We start from the raw sequence: 19,674 nt of genomic DNA on the forward strand, positions 1-19,674 counted from the left end.
GGGGAGAGCTTCCCTTGCTTTAAAATTGTATATGTCAATTTGTAGACGCAAAATATAGAAACAATTGCTGTCATTTAAATAGAAATATAATCCATCTCATCATAGTAGGAAAGACTATGATCAAGTGAATGATACCCAGGAACTGATCCCCTGCGCTAACTGTTGATGGGTCGTTTCAAGGCCCCTCCTGCTCTCGCTTTCAAACCTCTAAATACATTGGGAAAGGTCAACAGAGGTTATCTAGATAATTTTCTAAACCTTCTCACATAATATTCCTAAAAATTAATCAGGATCCAGGGCAAACCAATCCATCTTGATCTCTCCAGTTCAATTTCTTCAAATACCTGTTGTTTTTTACTGAACAACATAATGTTCTCTGTTCTTTCCAATTCTTCATTCATTAGTGTCAAGGTCTTGACACAGCCCATAAATTTATGGTTTCCCTTTGAGACATTCAATTTGCTTTCTTTTAATAACTGTTGATGCCTCTAAAATATATGGCGATGCTGGATTCTCATATTATATTGCGATGGGGACACTCCTGAATCAAGTGAAGACATGAGTGTCTGTTATATAACCTGGTTATTGCCAATGAACACCTGAGCTATCAATGAACACCTGAAGCTATCAAGGATGCTTGTGCAATAGCTAGAAGGAGAAGTTTTCTTGTTGTTATTTTTGTTAAACTCAGCATCACCGTTGGTAGCTACTACCTTCAAACCATCCCACATAACTAGGTGGGGCTGGAATGATAATGTTTCATTTGGAATACAGCCAGGTAAGGAGACAAGCATTGCTGATGGCTGGAGGAACAGAGATATTTGGGGTGGGCGAGTTGAGGCGGAAACTCAAAGTAGGCGCAGTTTGATTTGTGGGGGATTATATTGCAGTCCCATGGACTGCAAGAAGATCAAACCTATCCATTCTGAAGGAAATCAGCCCTGAGTGCTCACTGGAAGGACAGATTGTGAAGCTGAGGCTCCAATACTTTGGCCACCACATGGGAAGAGAAGACTCCCTGGAAAAGACCCTGGTGTTGGGAAAGATGGAGGGCCCAAGGAGAAGGGGACAACAGAGGACGAGATGGTTGGACAGTGTTCTCGAAGCTACCAGCATGAGTTTGACCAAACTGCGGGAGGCAGTGGAAGACAGGAGTGCCTGGCGTGCTCTGGTCCATGGGGTCACGAAGAGTCGGACACGACTAAATGACTAAACAACAACATATTGATGTAGCTTTCCTGACCTCCCAACCATGGTTAGAGTGGCAGATTCACCAGAGGGTGGTTTACACACTCCATTCCCTTTTCATAGCCAGCCACGGTTATGGCTTTACATCTCTACAACTGGCCACTTTAACCATGGTTAACTCTAGCCAGGGTCTGCATTGCCCACAGGGACGCCTGCCTGGCTCTCATACTGATTTAGGGGGAATCTGGCTGATCGAGTATGTCTTTTTCATAGTTCAGTAAGGAGGGTGCATTCGTATTATGAAGCATCTATTCCACAGCAGTATTTTGTGCATCTGTAAAAGCTCAATAATAATTAAACATTTGCCCACCCCCCAAAAAGAGCAAGATTTGCAAACCACCTTTTAACCCTCACATTAACTGTTAAGATTCTGAGGTAAAGCTAACCACCGTTAGTGTAAACAGGGACGAAGCAGCTTAATTAGCTCCTCTTGGTTTTCTGACTTAAAATTTGGCTTCAAAAAAATTAATGCCTTTGAACAAGTGACATCACTGACATCAACCTCCAGTGTGGCAAAACTCTCTCTCACTCCGGCACTGTCTAACCTCAAGAGGAACATCTGAGCAAGCCGTTATACTAATTATTAAAGCATACCCAACTTAGAATCAGTCCGTGGTATTCATGAAGCACAGCATATTGAGAGCCTTCAAAATCTCATAAGGGTGTAATCATGTGCAGTTAGGCTGCTTAAGTCTCATATACAAAGTATTATTATTAAGCCACTCCATGAGATATTACCACACTTGAGGCGGTAATTATGATCTAAAAATGGGTTCCGGCTCCCTCACTCAGTATTTTATTAGGGTGAGCTTCTCTCTATTCCAGAGAGAAAAAGAAGCATGCCTGCATTTTAAGACACTGAAATGCTATCAATACATGTGATTTCACACTAAGAAATGAAGTTTTATTATAAATATAAATTTCATTTAGTGCTCCAGCCCTACACGCCTCAAGCATAATTAACTTACGGAACCCGCTGCCACAAGATGGCCCCTTACTCAGATGGCTTTGAAAGGGGATTAAGCAAATTTTTGACAGCCAGTCATGGCTATATATCCAGCATGCAACTCTACAGCACTTGTCCTGGCTAGAAACAGTTATTGCCTTCACACCAAGCTTGTGGGTTTCCCCAAGCGTATGTGACTGGCCTGTTTGAAAGCAGGTGCTGGAGCAGATGGAGCTTTTTGTCTGGTGGTACCCCAGAGAGAGCTGGACCACAGATTAACCAAGGATCCAGGAAGGCCTTGTTGCTCAAACAAGGCACAAGCCCCTTTATTCTCCATCCTGCAGAGAAGGAGCCGATGGCCACTCTGGGCGACCAGAGTCAGCCCAGGAGCTGAAGGCACTTCAATGAGAAGGCTGCCACCGATATGGTCACCATACAGGCTTGAGTAGTTCACATGGGAGAGGTGCACATGGATCCAGCAGTTTGCCAACCCAATCAGCACCGTCCAGAAAGAAGCGTGGTGGAAAAGAGCGCCATGATCAGTCATTCCAGCAGTCATGCTATTCATACACACAATGCCAACACCCAGAGCAGTGTGGGAATCACTGCATGCCCCCAAGACTCTGATGCTATCGTTTATTTTGCGTGCATGTGCCAAGGAAAGAGTGCCTCTGGTTACTTTGATAGTACTGGAGCATCACCCAACTAACATGTTCCATCAGCGCAAGGATTTATGCTTGCGCAAGGCAACTCCCTGCTCCTTCCCTTGAACATGGCCTCTCCACATCTGTTCTGGAGGGCTGGTGGGGTAATCCCAGAACAGTTTTAGGGAGGGCACGGGGAAAGAGGGAGGAGTCCTGTTGGAAAAGCCTGAAGACTTGCACTGTTAAGTTGTGGGCGAACATGTCAGATGACACAGCGATTCTTTAACAGCTCTTCTTTATTCAGATGCCAGAACAGAACTAGGCTGAGCAGCTCAGTCAGCCTGCTTATATAGAGCTCCAGAACAATGCAACTGTTGCCATTTTCTAAAACTATCCAATCACTAATCATCACTTTTCGATCCTTCATTTGCATAACTATCTACAGTATCCCCCTGCTGGGGCAGGGTGAGTACTTCAGTACATAACATGCACTGTCAGAACAAATGACTTAGTACGACACTGGATACAACCTACTATTTTGTCAGTGCTGTATGTCCTTTAAACCGAAAGTTAGCCTTCATCTCACACTCATATGGAATGCAGAAATGCTTGATCTTGGCATTAAGAGCCAAACTACATGTTATGGGCAGGTAAATATTGTTTTTTTTAAAAAAAAAAAGAATACCATGGAAAGTTCAATGTTTTGTTTTTAAAGCAGAAAGCAGTTACTTGTGGGTGTAAAATCAGAAGCAGGGGGAGGAGAGTTGAAGGGGAGCACTTAGCACCTGGTCATTTTTCCTCTCAAAATCACCTCCAGAAAGCTTTTCCTTTCCTCTGCTCCTGAGAGTACGGACATACATGGAGCCACCTTAAGGTCGGGGCAATTTTGAAAGGAAAATTCCACAAGGGCACAACTAAAACTCCCTTCCCCAGTCACTTTTCCTATGCTTCCAATGCAGTCTCAAGTCGTTGCTTTTGGTTTTTTATTTCTTTAAGTCAGGGGGAACTTGCACAGAACTCCACTTAATACATAGTTTTGCCTAAGCAACTAACATATTTTGGGCCCAACATCTTTCTTATTTATTTATTTATTTATTTATTTATTTATTTATTTAAAATTTGTGTGCCATCCTTCATTCAAAGATCTCAGGGCAGTTCACAAGATTAAAAACAAACAAACCTCATTTCAGAGATTTTAGAGGGTATATAAGAAAATTTTAGTTTAAAAATTGCTGGGAAAGGAGTGTATCAGTTGTATGCTGCGGTTAACTCTTCATAAATTTAGCTCTCAGTGCTTTGGACTTCGTGTCTTGCGACTCTAGGGGGGGAAACCACTGACAACAATTTTTAAGCATCAACAAAAATGGAGGGATCCTTCCATTATATGAGGTGACCCAATGGACTCTGTCCCACTCCTCTATTCCTTTGCTATACAGTAAACCCATGACTTAAGCAGCGGTTTTGTTCCAGGGATCACACCTAAAGCTAAAAACATGTACGGTCAAAACACATTGGGTTCAATGGCAGGTGGACCTTGCCCAAGTCATTTTCACAAGTATTCTGGCCCCTTTTTTATTTCAGCAAAGCTGAATGTGCACAAGTTAAATGCAGGCTTACTCTCCTTTGCATAAAACTGGAAAACTGAAGGACCTGAAGTTGTGCATATGAGTGATTTTTACATTATTTTCATCATCATAAAATAGCAGTTAACAACATTAACTGTGCAAGAGGTTGTACCGGCAGATTCTCATCTTTGAATTTACTTCCATTTTCTTGCACAATGCTTGTTTGCACAAAACAGCCATTCCATGTTCAGCAGAGCACCCACTGGATCCAATCCACAGAGGACATTATCTGGTTACCTTTGCATATTAGTTCCCACACACAAAAGTGATACTAGTCCACATGCATTTACACTATCCTGCCTCCCAACACACACCTACGCTAGCCATTTTTTATACACCAGAGGTTTGAAAGTGGGAGGGAGGAAGCATTGAAAAGCTGAACTACTCTTCTGGATTATAGGAACTCCCCCTTCCTGGTCACTTGGAGGGAAATTCTAGCTCACCAGAGGCGAGGGGTAATTTACATGCCTAGTGGAAATATCTGTTATACTGAGCTACGACAGTTAAGAAAATTCAGGAGAAGCTGCAGCAAAGAACACTAAGAGGGCTGGAAACAAAAATCAACAGTGGTCATTGGTTAAGAAACATAAGATGACCAAGAGTATTTGGTGAGGTAAAAGATGAAGATTTACTTCCAGGGTGAACGTTACTCCGGGGTTCAATTGTGTTGAGCGTATATCTCAAGAGAGCAAACGTTGCAGTAGAAAAGCCAGGATGTCATTGCAGGAAGCCGCCCAACAGAGCAGATGACATTTCTGCAACGCAACCATCCCACGTTACAAAAATAGCACATTGTGTAAACGGACCCATGTGAGGCTTGTCGTGGAGGAGGTATATCTAATAAGCTCCTTGATAGCACATGGCTCAACCCATCACACAGCGGTCAGACAGTCTGTCCAAGTGCACACAATCTGCAAGCAGTTCACTTTTTCAATCATCATAATTAATACGAAAAGGCTTAAAGCCAAGATCGTTTGGCAGCCAACCTTGCTTGCCTAAATTATAGAGCTACCTTCTTCCCCCGCCCTGTCCCCAAAGCACTGGTTGGAGTTAGGTGGCAATTAAGAGCCAGGTCAATGAAGCCGGTGGCTGCACACCAACCCAATCAGCCAGTCCTGACCTAGACAGATTGCAAAACCCAAGGGCTGCAAACAGAAAACCGGTGGGGGGGGGCACCCTCTGCAATGACTCAGTCATTACAGCAGTCCCAGCTAAGAAGAAGAGCTGCATCAGCTGCTGATCTTACATCACACACAGCTTAGCAGAGGGGGGTGGAGGAGGAGAAAGTCAGGAGTGGAAGAAAGTGTACCCAGAGGCTGCATTATGTTAAAAGACACCTCACAGCTTACACTAATAAAATGTTAAGGGCATCTATGCCAGCTTTCGCCGGCCAGCAGCCTTCCAGAAGTTTTGGACTATAACTCCCATCAGCCCCAGCCAGCATGGCCATGCCCCTAAGGTGCAGTCACGGCAGAGCAAGCCATGAAACTCAGGTAAATACCAAAAGCAGCCATTTAATAAATTGCACATTAACACAACACACACATGCACAGTGGGCGGGGGGACACACACTCAGACAAAGGCCTTCGAGACAAGCCAGGTCTTAAGTGCCTAAAAGTATAAAGTATCCTTCTCTGTTAGTAGACAGGGCCTTTCTTTCCTTTTAAAAAGTCTATTGACTAGGAATTTGGGTTTGAAGGATCCTGGCCAAGCCAAAGTCTAGCTTCGCTTCAAAGCTTGGGGATGGGAGTGCGAGGCTGAGGCTTCCACCTCCAGTATATCTTTAGAGCAGTGTCATACCACTTTAAACAGTCATGGTTTTCCCATGCAAAGAATTATGGGAATTGTAGTCTGTTAAGGGTGCTGAGAGCCGTTAGGAGACAGCTGTTTATTTCACAGATCTACAATTCCCAGAGTTCCCTGCAAAGGTGGATTGACTGCTAAACTGCTCTGGGAACTGCAGGTCTGTGAAAGGGAAAGCACTCAGCGCCATCAACAAACTACATTCTCCATACATTTACATTCATTGCTCTGCCCCCTTTGACTTACTGTTGCACCTACAGAACTGGCATGTGGCCCCTAGAAGAAAAAGCAGCCCTCAGGTTGGAAATGGGTTGCCACCCCAGCCTTAAAAAGTCACGCTTCTCCAGCTTGCCATCTCCAAAGAATTATTTCCACACTGGATTTTTTCCTCAGGAATCCTTCTGCAGTGCTAAAGATCTCTGGGGCACAATCCAGGGTTTACATAGGGAGCAGGCAAAGCACAACTAAAAGGGAACAAAATATTTTGACAAGGTGATGGTGGGGGTATCCCACTCAGCCAGAAGAATATAAAGACGCTTGACAGAAGGTCCAACACCAGTCATGAACATTCATCACCCAAGATCCTTTGCGCCTGATACTTGGACTCTTGACAAAATGTCAAGGAACAGATGGCTTGCGCCTTGCGACTGTCATCACAGATCCAGAACCCGGTGATAATTAAATCCGTCTCCAGAAGAAGGATGCTTGGCCTAGCTCACTAAAGATCAACCACAATTTTAGCTGGAACCCACAACCAGGGATGAAGAACTTGCAGTGTGCCAGATATCACAGGTTGTGCTAGGGGTGATGGGATTTGTAGTCCAAAACATATGGAAGGGCACCAGGCAGTGGCTGCTGGTGCCCATTCAGGCTGGTGGGATGGAAGGCAGGGAGACTAACAGCAGGTGGGGTCAAAGCCAATGACAGACAGAATCAGAACCAATTATAATTTTGTTCTGATCCACTTCCCTGCAGAGTTCTACAAGGGCAACACTGAGGCTAAGGAGAAGGAAGCTAACTGGTTTTAAGTAAGATGGCAGGAAGGTGGGGCTGTGCCCCTTTGACCCTGTTGCACCAACATCTGCAGGCACCAAACTGCCATGTATTTAGCATGTATTTCTAATGGGGTTTTCCATAAATTTTTTTATGTTTAAAATAAAAAAAGACTTCTCCATATTCAGATAATGCAGAATTTGCACAAATGTTGCCAGAGAGCAGACTGAAAAGAAGGGGGGAGGAGTTTTAGTCTGGATCAGGATGAAGCCAGGTTTCAGGATCACTGGGTAACTGGTTTTAGAACATATAGTTAATAGTTCTCTACATTAATGGCAACACAGGTGCAATTTTAGTGTTAAAGAGAGGACAGACAGCCAAATAAATTAATGAGGGGCCAAGCGATGGCTGGAAACAGGGATGGTGTATTACTTTCCCCCAATAAAGAGGTACAAACTTTTCCATGATTTAACGATACATCCATTTTTCACCTGGGGATAATACATCATCAGAATGTTAAATGGGAACGAAGGGTAACAACAACAAAAATCCTTGTGCAGAACAGACTGTATCCCTTTATTATAACACTTTTGGCAGGAGGCTGCAGTAAAATCTGCAGCCTAGAAGACCGTTTAGGTCACTACAGAGCAAAGCAATTGGAATGAATGCATTTTGGAACAACACATCTAGTTTGGGCACAGAGTGCTGTCATACTTCAGGAGCAGCCTACAACTCCCAACAGCACTGAGCTGTTGAGCTATCAGCTGGCTGAGGCTGATAGTGGTTGTAGTCCAATAACATCCAGGGGACAGTGTGTTGGCTACCCCCACCATCCTATCTAAAGCATGCCCACATACCGTCAGGTTTTCATTTTAAGCATCATTACACACCCTCAGGATTTGGGATAGCAGCATGCTTTTAAAAAGAAGAAAGCTTAGTGAGCATAATTCTTGCCTTACCAATGCCCCATCATGTAAGCAAACAAGTTTGCTTGGTACATTAACACACGAGCCCCCTACAAGAGCAACGGTGGGGCAGACAATCAGATAAAAGTGCATGGCAAGCAGCACAAGACAGAACCACAGAGGCAGACAAGTATCCTGTTATTTCCATCTCATCTGCAATTGTCTGTCTCGGTACTACAATGAGATGTAGGAGTGGTGCCAATTAAACACCCAGATCATCAGACAAAGAGGTGGATGTGCTGGAAAATGTAGCTCAAGCCCCCTTTCTTCTCCCACATCATTAAAAGTGGAGGTGCATCAGTCCAGCAACCAATTTAAGCAAGCCACACTTATCTGGGAGACACACAGATTTCAGAACTAAATTGTTAGGCTCAACACTGCAATCGAGAGTTATGGGCTATGGTTGCAAAACACTCCCGGGTAATTATCCTGCCCATGTTGGTCTGACCTTACATTAGATGTCTGGAAACGGGCTGGAACAGAAGCAGCTATTAGAGAGGTGTCTGCATTAGGGAAGGAGAAGAACTTGGTCCAGTCCATATTTTAAAATGAACCAACTACCCAGACTAATACACTGAGGGAGAATTCAAACTTTGCGCTTTTTCAACCAAAATTAGGAAGGCTACAGATTCCCCATCCTTGCTCTAGGGCAGGCTTCAACAGCTCAGGGACTCCCCCAAGGAAAGAGGCCTGGTGTCAGGTTCAGATGTGCCCTCCTAAAGTATCTTAAGTTGCATCAGTATGAACAAAGGCAACATATTATAAGATACAGTGGTGCCCCGCAAGACGAATGCCTCGCAAGATGGAAAACCCGCAAGACGAAAGGGTTTTCCGTTTTCAGAGGTGCTTCGCAGGACGAATTTCCCTATGGGCTTGCTTCGCAAGACGAAAATGTATTGCGATTCCTGGGGTTTTTTTTCGCTCCCCAACCCCTTTTTCTAAAGCGCTAAGCTGCTAATAGCCTTTTAGCAGCTAATCCGCTAATCCCTTAAGCCTTTAATAGCCGTTAATAGCCCTTAAAATGCTAATAGCGCTAATAGCGCTAATCCGCTAATGGGCTTGCTTCGCAAGACGAAAAAACCGCAAGACGAAAAGACTCGCGGAACGGATTCTTTTCGTCTTGCGAGGCACCACTGTATTTCTGACCTGCCACATAGAGCCACTATGGTACAGTGGAAAGCATGTCAGGCTAACTGGAGAGAACCAAGTTCAGACCCCTGGTCAGTCATGGAGTTCTCACTGAATGAAGTTTCTTGAGGGAGACCGGCCTACCTCTCAGGGTTGCTGTGTGGATGAAATGGAAAGGGGAGAAAGACCCATGTACATAGCCTTGCTCTCCTTAGAGGAACAGCCAGATATAAATGAAATGAGTAAGTATGGCCTTTTAAGCACTTTTTTAAAATTTAAGGCAGCTGTTTTATTCTTTTTCAGCACCTACAGTATAAAACAGCCTTCCCCAACCTGGTGCCCCCTAGAAAATGTTAAGGAGTACAATTCTCATCAGCCCTGACTACTGACCCAGCTGGCTGGGGCCGATGTGAGTTGAGAAAGTCCAACAGCACCTGGCGGGCACCAGCTTGGGGAAGGCTGATATGAAACACAGAGTAACAGAAAGGAACAGAGACTTGCCTGAAGGTTCACTGTCTGAAACATGCATGTAAGGAAAAGGGGGTAGGGAAGGCAATGGATGAGATACCGTGAATCAAAACAACTCCATGAATTAGAGAAGGTTGCATGAAGTCAGAGGTGATGCTTCTAGATGAAAAAAATGCCTCTAGATGAAAAAAAAACACACATTCCGGGGACAATATACTATTGCAAAAGAAAGATGATGTCCTGTGGGGGATGGGCGGGGCAGGAACTGGTCCACTGGCTAGATCTACTCTGCCAGCCCTGCCCTACCTAGTGCTCTGCACATGTTCTACACTACAACTATTGGGTTGTCCTGGTCTCCTTTGGCAGGAAGGGCAAGATATCAATGTAATAAATAAATAAATTCCCATCGGCCCTGACCACTGGCCTGCTGAAGGCATACTTGGCTGTCTCCCTTAGTAAGGATCCTCATTTGTCATACTGATCTGTAATCCCTCTGTAGAAACATGTACGCAGGATGGGTTTCTGCAAGGCTAGCTGTTTAGTAGAGAAGGGCGCTTTTAGCTTTTAACTGCTTGCAAATAAATACGAAAACTGTCAGTTATTAGTAGTATTAACATTATCATTAATTAAATTTGTATGCTGCTCTTCATCCAAAAGACATAGGGCAGTTCACAACATAACAATACAAAATGAGAACACAAAATACAAAACAAAAACAAACTAATAACGGCCCTCCCACAAACACATTTAAAAGAACATAGAATGTTAATCAGCCCAAAGTCTGGTGAAAAAGAAAAGGTTTTGCCTGACGCCTAAAGATATGTAATGAAGGTGCCAGGTGAGTTTCCCTTGGGACAGCTTTTCACAAACTGGGAGCCACCACAGAAAAGGCCCGTTCTCATGTTGCCACCCTCCGGACCTCTTGCAGAGGAGGCACACGAAGAAGGGTGTCAGGTAACAATTGCAAGGTCTGGGTCAGTTCATAAAAAGAAGAGGTAGTCCTTGAGATACTGTGATCCTGAGCCATTTAAAGGAGCCTGTGGCCCTCCAGATGCTTCTAAACTACAACTCCCATCACCCCCAACCATTGGCCACCCTGGCTAAAGCTGTTGGGAGTTGGAGTTCAACAACATCTGGAGGGCCACGGGTTGTACTGCCCTCTCTTATGCCTTGAGATTTGTGCATTCATTATATTACAGGACTTTAAGCTGCATAACAACATATCATATCGCAGTGAGAAGGGAGTGTTCAATACTTCTTGGAAATGAGGCTGGGATTTCCAACCAATGATGTAACTTCTGCTGACACATTTTTCACATTTGTGGCATTCCAATTTAATATGAATTTCCATGGAATACTTGCATTTAAGCACCAGGAAGAAACATCCTTCTTCTCCCATACCTTTGGCTAATTAAACAATCTATGGCCTTTTAAACTGTGTAGGGGGAAATGGTTTTGTTTGTTACTATGTTATGTATTTTTGTGTTTATATATTCTAAACTGTCCTGTGATCCTCAGATGAAGAGTGGTATAGAAATTATTATCATTATTATTATTATTATTTTATGACTGAAGAGTGAAGACAGATTCTTAAATAGAACCTATTTCCATTAAAATTGTGTATGAAAATGTAGCAAATAGTTCAAAAGTAACAAACAATTCTTAAACAGCAAAGGTGGGAAACCTGATGGTTTCTAGAAGTTGCGAGACGAAAATTCCCATCATCCTGGAGCATGCTGTCTGAGGCTGATGGGAATTGAAGTCCAGCAACATCTGGAGGTCAGCAGGTTCCTCATTCCTCATCTAGCGCATGTATCTTCATGCAGATTCAGACTTCCTGGCAGCTTTCTCCTTGCCCTGTCTTTGCTTCCTGTAAGCATAAAGTCCAGTCATTTAGAACTTGAGTATTACACCATCCACAAAACACAGGAAGTAGCCAGCCACATCCACATAGGCTTGCACATGGGTACTTGTTTGACCAGCATTCCCACCTCGTCCTTCCGTCCTCCACAAGCTTCTGCATATACCCCCCCCCCCATCTCCATTTCCTTGTGCGTTACCTGCCAAGTCAGTGAGACGCCTGACAATATGCATTAGTGAAACAACTGCAGGGAAATGTTCCATAAGTCATGTGCAGGAAACAGCATACCCAGAGGAAGCCACCTACTTGTTGGGGAGCACAAGTAGGGAGATATCGTGGCCCGTCCAGAGGAGGAGGAGGAGGAGGGAGAAGAGGCCATGGATCAGAGGCCTCCTGGTCAAGCCCCCAACTTTGAGACTCTCCCTCTGAAAGCCACATAGGGCTCCTCCTTCCTTGGCTCAAGATGAGAAGACAGGGCCATCCAATGCCAAAGAGGACACTTCTCCACCAGATGAGTGGGGGGAGAGTTGCACATCACAGACTGAGCTCTCAGGGGAGGAGGAAAGAGGAAGGGACAGGAGCAGACCCAGGTCCTTCCAAGAGACAGGAGTTCCCCACGTCAGGCCAGGAGTTCACAGTGGGGCAGGCAATGTGCACAAGTTAGCTGGACTTTCCCTGCTTCTGTTTAAAACTGATGGGTAGGCAGGGCCAACGGTAGACAGCTTCCCTATGCAGTCTCCATTTGCAGGTCCTGATCCTGGAACTCAGGCCTTGTCCCTGAGCTGCATTGAAGGAACCTTGCAGCCCTTCTCCTAAGTTGGTTTGATCCTTGCCACATCTCTGGGGCCTAAGCGTGTCTGGACCAAGTCTTCCTCTTCTCTGGGTTTGCACTGTCTTGTCTGCTGGCATAAAGCTTGGCTTCTTTACATACAGGAAAGGGCACTTGTTATGATCAGCACTGCTTTGCAGGCTTCCCATATGCATCTAACTGGTCAGGGTGAGAACAGGATGCTGGACCAGATGAGCCTCTGGCCTGATCCAGCAGGGCTCTTATCATGTGCTAGGTCAGGGGAAGCAACACAATCATCACTACTCAACTTTTCACCTGCAGGTACTTTGTGAACTGCATACCTCTCAGCCAAAAGCACCTGTCTCCTTTTCAGTACTTACATTTTATCATCGAACAGTCTAACCTAAATCAAGGCATTCGGATGTATGAGATCCCAGGCTATGTTAACAGAGCCAGTCCTGCCACTGGTACCCAATTTCCCAAGAGGCAAACATGCAACTCCATGACCCTAGTTCTTCATGCAAGTTTTTAACATTAACAAGAGGGCAGATAATAGCACAAAGGAACAGATCATGAAAGCAAGCACATCTCTCTCCATCCCTTTTCCTATCACTTCCTCAGTGAAACAGAGGTAATCTCTGCTACAGTCTGGGATGGAGCATAGAAGTCATCCCAGCTTGGAGGAGAGCCGGTGTGACCTCTATTCAGAAGGCAGCTTTAGAGCCTGTCATACAGGCCTCTTTCACATGCAGAGATAAGTCATAGTTAATGGCTTATTGGGATCAAGCAGCATGATCACTCCCACTTCACTCCTCCCAAGGTGTGAGCATGAGCAACAAGCCATGAAGTGTTAGCTTCTCATTAGGTCTGAACCTGGGAACAAACCACAATAATTTGTCCTTGGCCTGCTGATCAGTTCAGCCAGGAGACACAAACCGTGATCCTGGTTTGCATATAATGAGACGAGGCTTTGAGGCTTGCTGCTTATGCCAGGGAACGAGCTAAGCAGGAGCGATCAGGCAGCGTGCACTAGCAAACCTCTCGACCCTGAAAAGCTATTAACTGCAGCAAAGTGTTACATGTAAATTGGGCCACACATGCGGGATGGGAGGCTTGGGCCAGGGGGCAAAATGCAAAGATCCAGACCTCTCTGTTTGGCCCTTATGGTCACTGGCATGAGGCCCCCAGAAAGTTGCCCAGAAGAGAATGTAGCCCTCAGGCAGAAAAATACTCCCTACTGCTTCTATAAATGGGGGCAGGGCTGCACAATTGTGGGGAAAATCCTTTGCTGCATCCACTTAGGATACTACTTGCTAAGTTAGTCCCTGAATCTAGGAAGGTCAGCTTTGGCTTCAGAAGAAAAAAGGAGGCAGGCATAACAGAAAGCTGTCTTTGTGTATGATCTCTTTCGCCTGGAGTTTCCAAGAGAACTGTCGAGCATCAAGCAGAGGGGGTGGACCAGATGGCCTACAAACCCACTTCCAATATTTGAGCAACTTCACCTTTGTCCACAGATTGTCTTCGAGGACTTGGATCTACCATGAACACAATCATTGTTACTGTCTTCAATGCAACATAGGAATACAAGAAAGCTACCTTATGCGAAATAAGATCATTGGTCCATCTAGCTGAAAAACATCTACACTGACCAGCAGCAGCTCCACAGTGTTTCAGACAGGGAGTTCTGCCCAACCCTACCTGGAGATGCCAGGGATCTCTTAGAGCTTTGAATGCAGAAGGTTCCAACACTGAGCTAGTAAAGTTAACCATTCAAACCCTTTGGAATGGCTTTTCCCTGAAAACCAAGGACCAAGGAACCTGTTCATTTTTAATCAGCATTTGAAATTTGCCAGGTACCAGGTACATTTTGCACTAGAGACTAAGTGAATATGCCCAGGCACCTGACATCTCCACCATCTGGAGGTGAATTTAAAAACACATCCTGTAGAATTCTGTGATATTTTATCTGCACAGTCAGAACAAATTTCAGGAACCAAAACGTCAAATTGAAAAATATGACATTCGAGCTGTCTGGCCCCAAAATGGCAACAAGACATTCCGTTTTGGCGATTGTAACCCCGGTTTAAGGAGCCATTTGGTGCCCAGCTTATATATCTGAGTTTCTAACACTGCTTATATTGCATGTGACCACAATGGGCCAGATAATACATAGCACATACCACAAGGGAGTTCTATCCTGAAGGAGAACATGGGAACTTCCCTTGTTTAGTATGCAGACGTGACGCTGCAGAGTATCAGACGCTTTGCTCCTAAGCAAGCACCACATGTGATCATGTATCATGTACACAAAGAGCATCATAAGAGAAGTACACCACTCCACAAACTAAGCATTCTGCCAGGCCTCTGGTTAAGTCACATAAGTGTCTCAGGACGGCCTCAACAGTATGAAGGGAGTAGGAATTTCAGGGAAATGCAGCCCTGCAATGCTTCAGATCAGTGGTACCCATCAGGGCAAGCCTTGGGGGAAGAAGTCATGGGTCCCACTCAGAAGAATGAGCAGGAGGGTCCCCAAGCCCAGCGAGACTGACCTACCACCTTCTGCAGTGAATGAAGCAAGACACATTACCACCAGGAAGAGAAGTCCACATCCACCCACCCAGTAAGATCTTAAATTTAAAATCTAAAATCACCTGGCCAGGGGCAGATCTACTATGAAACTAATGAAGCTTAAGCTTCAGGGCCCCCGATTTCCACAGGGATCCCAGAAACAGCTTTAGTCCACATTGCTTTAAAAGCATGACTCGAATTGATTAATTTGTTGTTGTATATATTTCAGCAATCCCAAAGTTTGAGAGTCAGCAGAACAGATAATGTAAACAACCGCACTGAAGAAAGTAAACAGTGGTTGCCCAGACCCTGTCGCTGGTAGCGAAGGGGGCCTCATAACAGCTGAAGCTTCAAGGCCTCCAAAATGTAGGTCCACCACTGCACCTGGCAGCACTGGTTCTGCAAAAAAATACAAAATGCAGACCCATCATCATACACAAACACACACCAATCAACCAGACACATTACATACCCAGTTTCATGAGGCAGGCGAGCAGGATCCATAGCGCAATCTCGAAGGGGATCCTTACATGCTTGTAGTCGATGCCCAGGACAGGAAACGCCTTCTGGTGCGTGTGTTTTCCGGGAGCCGAAGTGTTCTTGGGGTGCTTGGACTCAGGATGGCTGTCTAGGGACACCGGCGGAGCAGTGGTGATGCTCTCGACCGCCGCTTTCAGCTCCGGGGAGTAAACTTGCTGAGTGACCCCGGGGTTCACGCTGCCGGTGCTGCCCGGCAGCAGCCCCAGGAGGGCCGCTGCGCAGAACAGGAAGGGCAAAGCCCGGCAAGAGCAAGGAGCCCCCAGGAACCTCGCCCCCATTGGGCCTCCGGATCTCTCCCACTCCAAACGAAAAAGATAAAATGAAACGCACCCAGGAGGAGCTGCTGGCCTTAGCAGGCGGCCGCCGTGGTTTCTTTGAAGGAAGGGGGGAAATGTCAGAGGACACAGCTTCCAGGGAGATGCTTCATTGGAGGAGGAGGAAGAGGAGGAAGCGGGAGCCCGAGAAATAAAACGAGGCCACCGAAGGATCCCGTGTCCAGATGGAATACCTAAACGGAGACTGGTGTGCTAAAGCTCTCATAATAAGGTCAGGGGGCGCTTTCTTTCAGCTGCGTTCTTCTCCTGTTAGGGATGGACGAGGGTGGGGTGGGAGAGAGAAAGAGCCTGCGGCTTTTCGGGGCGGGGGGGAAGAGTCCCAAAAATCTTGCTCCTGCGCCTGGGGTGCCCTCTAGAAAAGAGAGGCAAGGTCTGAGAGGGCGGCTCCGGGAAGCGAGGAAGGAGCAGGCAGCGGCCGACAGCAAGAGCCCCCCGCCCGAGGGGAAAACGGGACCAGATGCCCAGGCGAGAGGCAAGAGAAGGAAGAGGGCGGCGGCGGCAGCTGCAAGCAGGGACCCGAACAAGGAGGCAGCCGGGAGCGCGAGAGGGAGCGCAGCCGCAGCCGGAGGGCGAGGAGGAACCTCTGGCGTGGGGAAGCCGGCGGGCGGGCAGGCCGGGCGGCTGCGGCGGGGCAGAGGATCCGCCGGTGGGAGCTGGGAAGGAGGAGGAAGCGGTGCGTGTTCCGGCTCCTCGTGTACTGCAGCGCGGCAACTCCGCCCGGCCCGGCTCCTCCTTCCCCGGCGCGCGCTGAGCTCGCGCTCTGCTGCTCTCCCGCCGTCTCTTCCAGCTCAGCCAGCGCCGAGACAAGGACACGGGGAAGGAGGAGGAAGAGGACGAGGAGGCGGGGCCTCGGCACCCACGGCAGCCTCCTCCGGGCGGGAGCAGCACTACACGGCGGGGAGCCCACCTCCTGGGGCGGAAGGAGAGGCGGGCGAGAGCAGGGCGCCTCAACCCGGGAGAGGCTTCGCGCGGCCTCGGGCGAGCTCCTCCTCCTCTCCTGCCTCCCTTCCCGCCTTCCCTAGAAGAGGAAGAGCTGGCCGGTCGATAGGAAGCTCCTTGCGGGCAGAGACTCGTCTCCCGGTCTCCCCATGCGCAAGGGCGTCGTACGAATAACAATGCGTGGTGGCGTTATGCTGCCGGCGTCTCTCCAGGAAAAGAGAGCCGACAAAAAGTGGCTGAGGGCATTTTTCTGAAAAGTGGCTACAGTTGCATCAAGAGCATAGTAAATAAAACCCGTTCGATGGCAAAAATAGTTCAGGGATAAGGATATACAGAATATCCCAAGGAGGAGACCTTGCTACGATATCGTTAAAATAGCACAGGTGCACGCTGCATTTTAAAAATAGCAGCAGCAGCAAACGGACATATGAAAAAACCGCAAGGCAGCCAGAATAAAACCAATCATAAAAAGCCAGATAGTATAAGCTGGTTTTTCAAAGCCAGCCTGAAAATGGCAGGGGAGAGGTTTGATAGATACCTGCAAGGAAAGAGTTCCACATTTGCAATGCGACACCAAGAGGGTCCTGTTCCTGGTACTTATTGGTTCTGATCTTAACTCATGGAAAGTCAGAAGAAAGGTTTTCTGATGCTGATGATAGGTTTGTGAGGGCAAGCCTCGGATTACCTGGCTTTAGGCTATTTAGAGCTTTAAGATCCCATCTGCACTATGCTTTTAAAGCCACATACGACATTAAACAATAAACAGAGTGGTTTAGCAGTTAACTGTTCAAAGTGGTAGGATATTGCTTTAAATGTATAATACAATGGGACCTTAGGTTGAGCCACGAAACAAATTGGCAATCAATGAAATTGATGTAGGATTGGTTCAATATGTGCTTGGCCATCTTGTTCCTCCCAGCATCTTGGCAGCTACATCTCATTTGTACACTGGTACCTTGGTTTAAGAACAGCTTAGTTTATGAACAACTTGGATTAAGAACGCTGCAAACCCGGAAGTAGGTGTTTTGGTTTGTGAACTTTGCCTTGAAATAAGAACATGTTTCGCTTCCTGTTGAGTGTATTCAATTTGTAAACGGAGGCCCCCGCTGCTATGGGAAAGCACACCTTGGTTTAAGAACAGACTTCCAGAATGTATTAAGTTTGCAAACCAAGGTACCACTGTACTACTCCCAGGGCCATTGTTAGGGAATGGCCCAGGAACTCCAAGAACTGGTCCTGTTGTCCTGGGTTTCAAATCTTCTGTCCTTACCCCATTTTTTAATATCTTAAAAATAAAAGCTTTGCTTTATTTTGTCTACATTCACAAAATCTCTAGATCACCTTTCCTCCTAAATAATCTCAGGCCTATGTCATGCACAAGACCATGCCCTGGGCACCCACCCTGTAGAAATGCATATTAATGGAAATAACATACAAAAATGCATTGTATTAGGGGAAATGGATTTGCAACAAATTGCATATTAGATAGAACTGCTTATACACATGTGTGTATTTGGAGAAATTCACACTAAAATGCCAATTAATTTTCATGAGGACTTTAAAAAAAAGTGGTAAAACAATGTGGAGAACTGAACTTAAGATTGGAAAAAAATAAAACTGAGAGAAACCAAAATTGATTTCCGCATTCCTGTTTGAGAATTAGCTGTCCTCCCTCATAGAATTCTGGGTGCTGTGATTTGTTAAGGGTTTCTGTGCACTGTGTTTCTGTGAGGGGTAAACTACAATGCCCAGAATTCTTTGAGGGAAAGAAGATGTCCAACATGTGCATTAGCAGTGTAGCATGAACACAGCCTGTAATTTTCAAAACTGTTCATGCAGTTTAAGAGCTTTCTTTGAATACTCAATCCTGGTAATGTAAGTCCACTAGAACTTAGTTCTGCCGTCTCAGACAGCAGAGGGCAAATTGTTGTCTACACAGAACTCGAAGAATTCAACAGGGTAGCAAGCACAGGAAGAGAATACAGGAAGGCCACATTCTAGTCACATAGGATAGGGAATACTCTACAGTTGTCCCCTTCCTTTCAATTAATACAATGGCAGAACCATCCTTGTGTCTTTGATTCCCCATCTAACAACCTCATAGGAATGCAGGAGGGGGAGATGTGAAATGTAAATATTTGGGAGGCAATTTGTACATTGTAAGTACATCACCAAACCTCTGTGGGCGAGCACTGTTATCCGTAGCTTCAACTTACACTAGTACAGAACAGTACATGAAACCACATTAAGTTACCGTATTTTTTGCTCTATAAGACTCACTTTTTCCCTCCTAAAAAGTAAGGGGAAATGTGTGTGCATCTTATGGAGCGAATGCAGGCTGCGCAGCTATCCCAGAAGCCAGAACAGCAAGAGGGATTGCTGCTTTCACTGCACAGCGATCCCTCTTGCTGTTCTGGCTTCTGAGATTCAGAATTTTTCCCCCTCTTGTTTTCCTCCTCCAAAAACTAGGTCCGTCTTGTGGTCTGTTGTGTCTTATAGAGCAAAAAATACGGTAGTTTAGTTATGTGGATGCCAGTTTCCCTACCAGCACACTGACTTACTAAAGAAGATTGTGTATGTGGACTCACTTCAGCCCAAGTAGCATCTTGGATTCAAATATCCTGATTTCGGTGGACTTTGGTAGCCTAACAGCTATTTTGGTTCAATCTGAGGTCAGCAACTAGTAGCCCGGGGTCAGATTAGCCCATCTCAGATATGGAATTTGGCCCATCACTGAAGCTAGAGAGGAATGTGGATGAGCAGCATCTGCAAGCAATGAAACCTGGAAGCAGGCCATTTTGAGAGGCGGAACAAGAATGAG

The 19,674-nt window shown here is 45.9% G+C and overlaps 1 protein-coding gene across 1 annotated transcript in view; it reads right to left on the reverse strand.

The window, feature by feature from the left end:
- Window positions 1-16,958, reverse strand: part of SLC9A1 (solute carrier family 9 member A1) — a 72,984-nt gene extending 56,026 nt beyond the window's left edge. The window contains exon 1 of the mRNA XM_083455048.1: window positions 15,512-16,958. Within this exon, the coding sequence (XP_083311174.1) occupies window positions 15,512-15,857 (346 nt within the window). The 5' untranslated portion in view covers window positions 15,858-16,958. The remainder of the gene's footprint in view (window positions 1-15,511) is intronic.
- Between the last annotated feature and the right edge of the window lie 2,716 nt (window positions 16,959-19,674).

The sequence above is a fragment of the Podarcis tiliguerta genome (assembly GCF_965153285.1).
Source record: "Podarcis tiliguerta genome assembly, chromosome: 8".
NCBI lineage: Eukaryota > Metazoa > Chordata > Lepidosauria > Squamata > Lacertidae > Podarcis > Podarcis tiliguerta.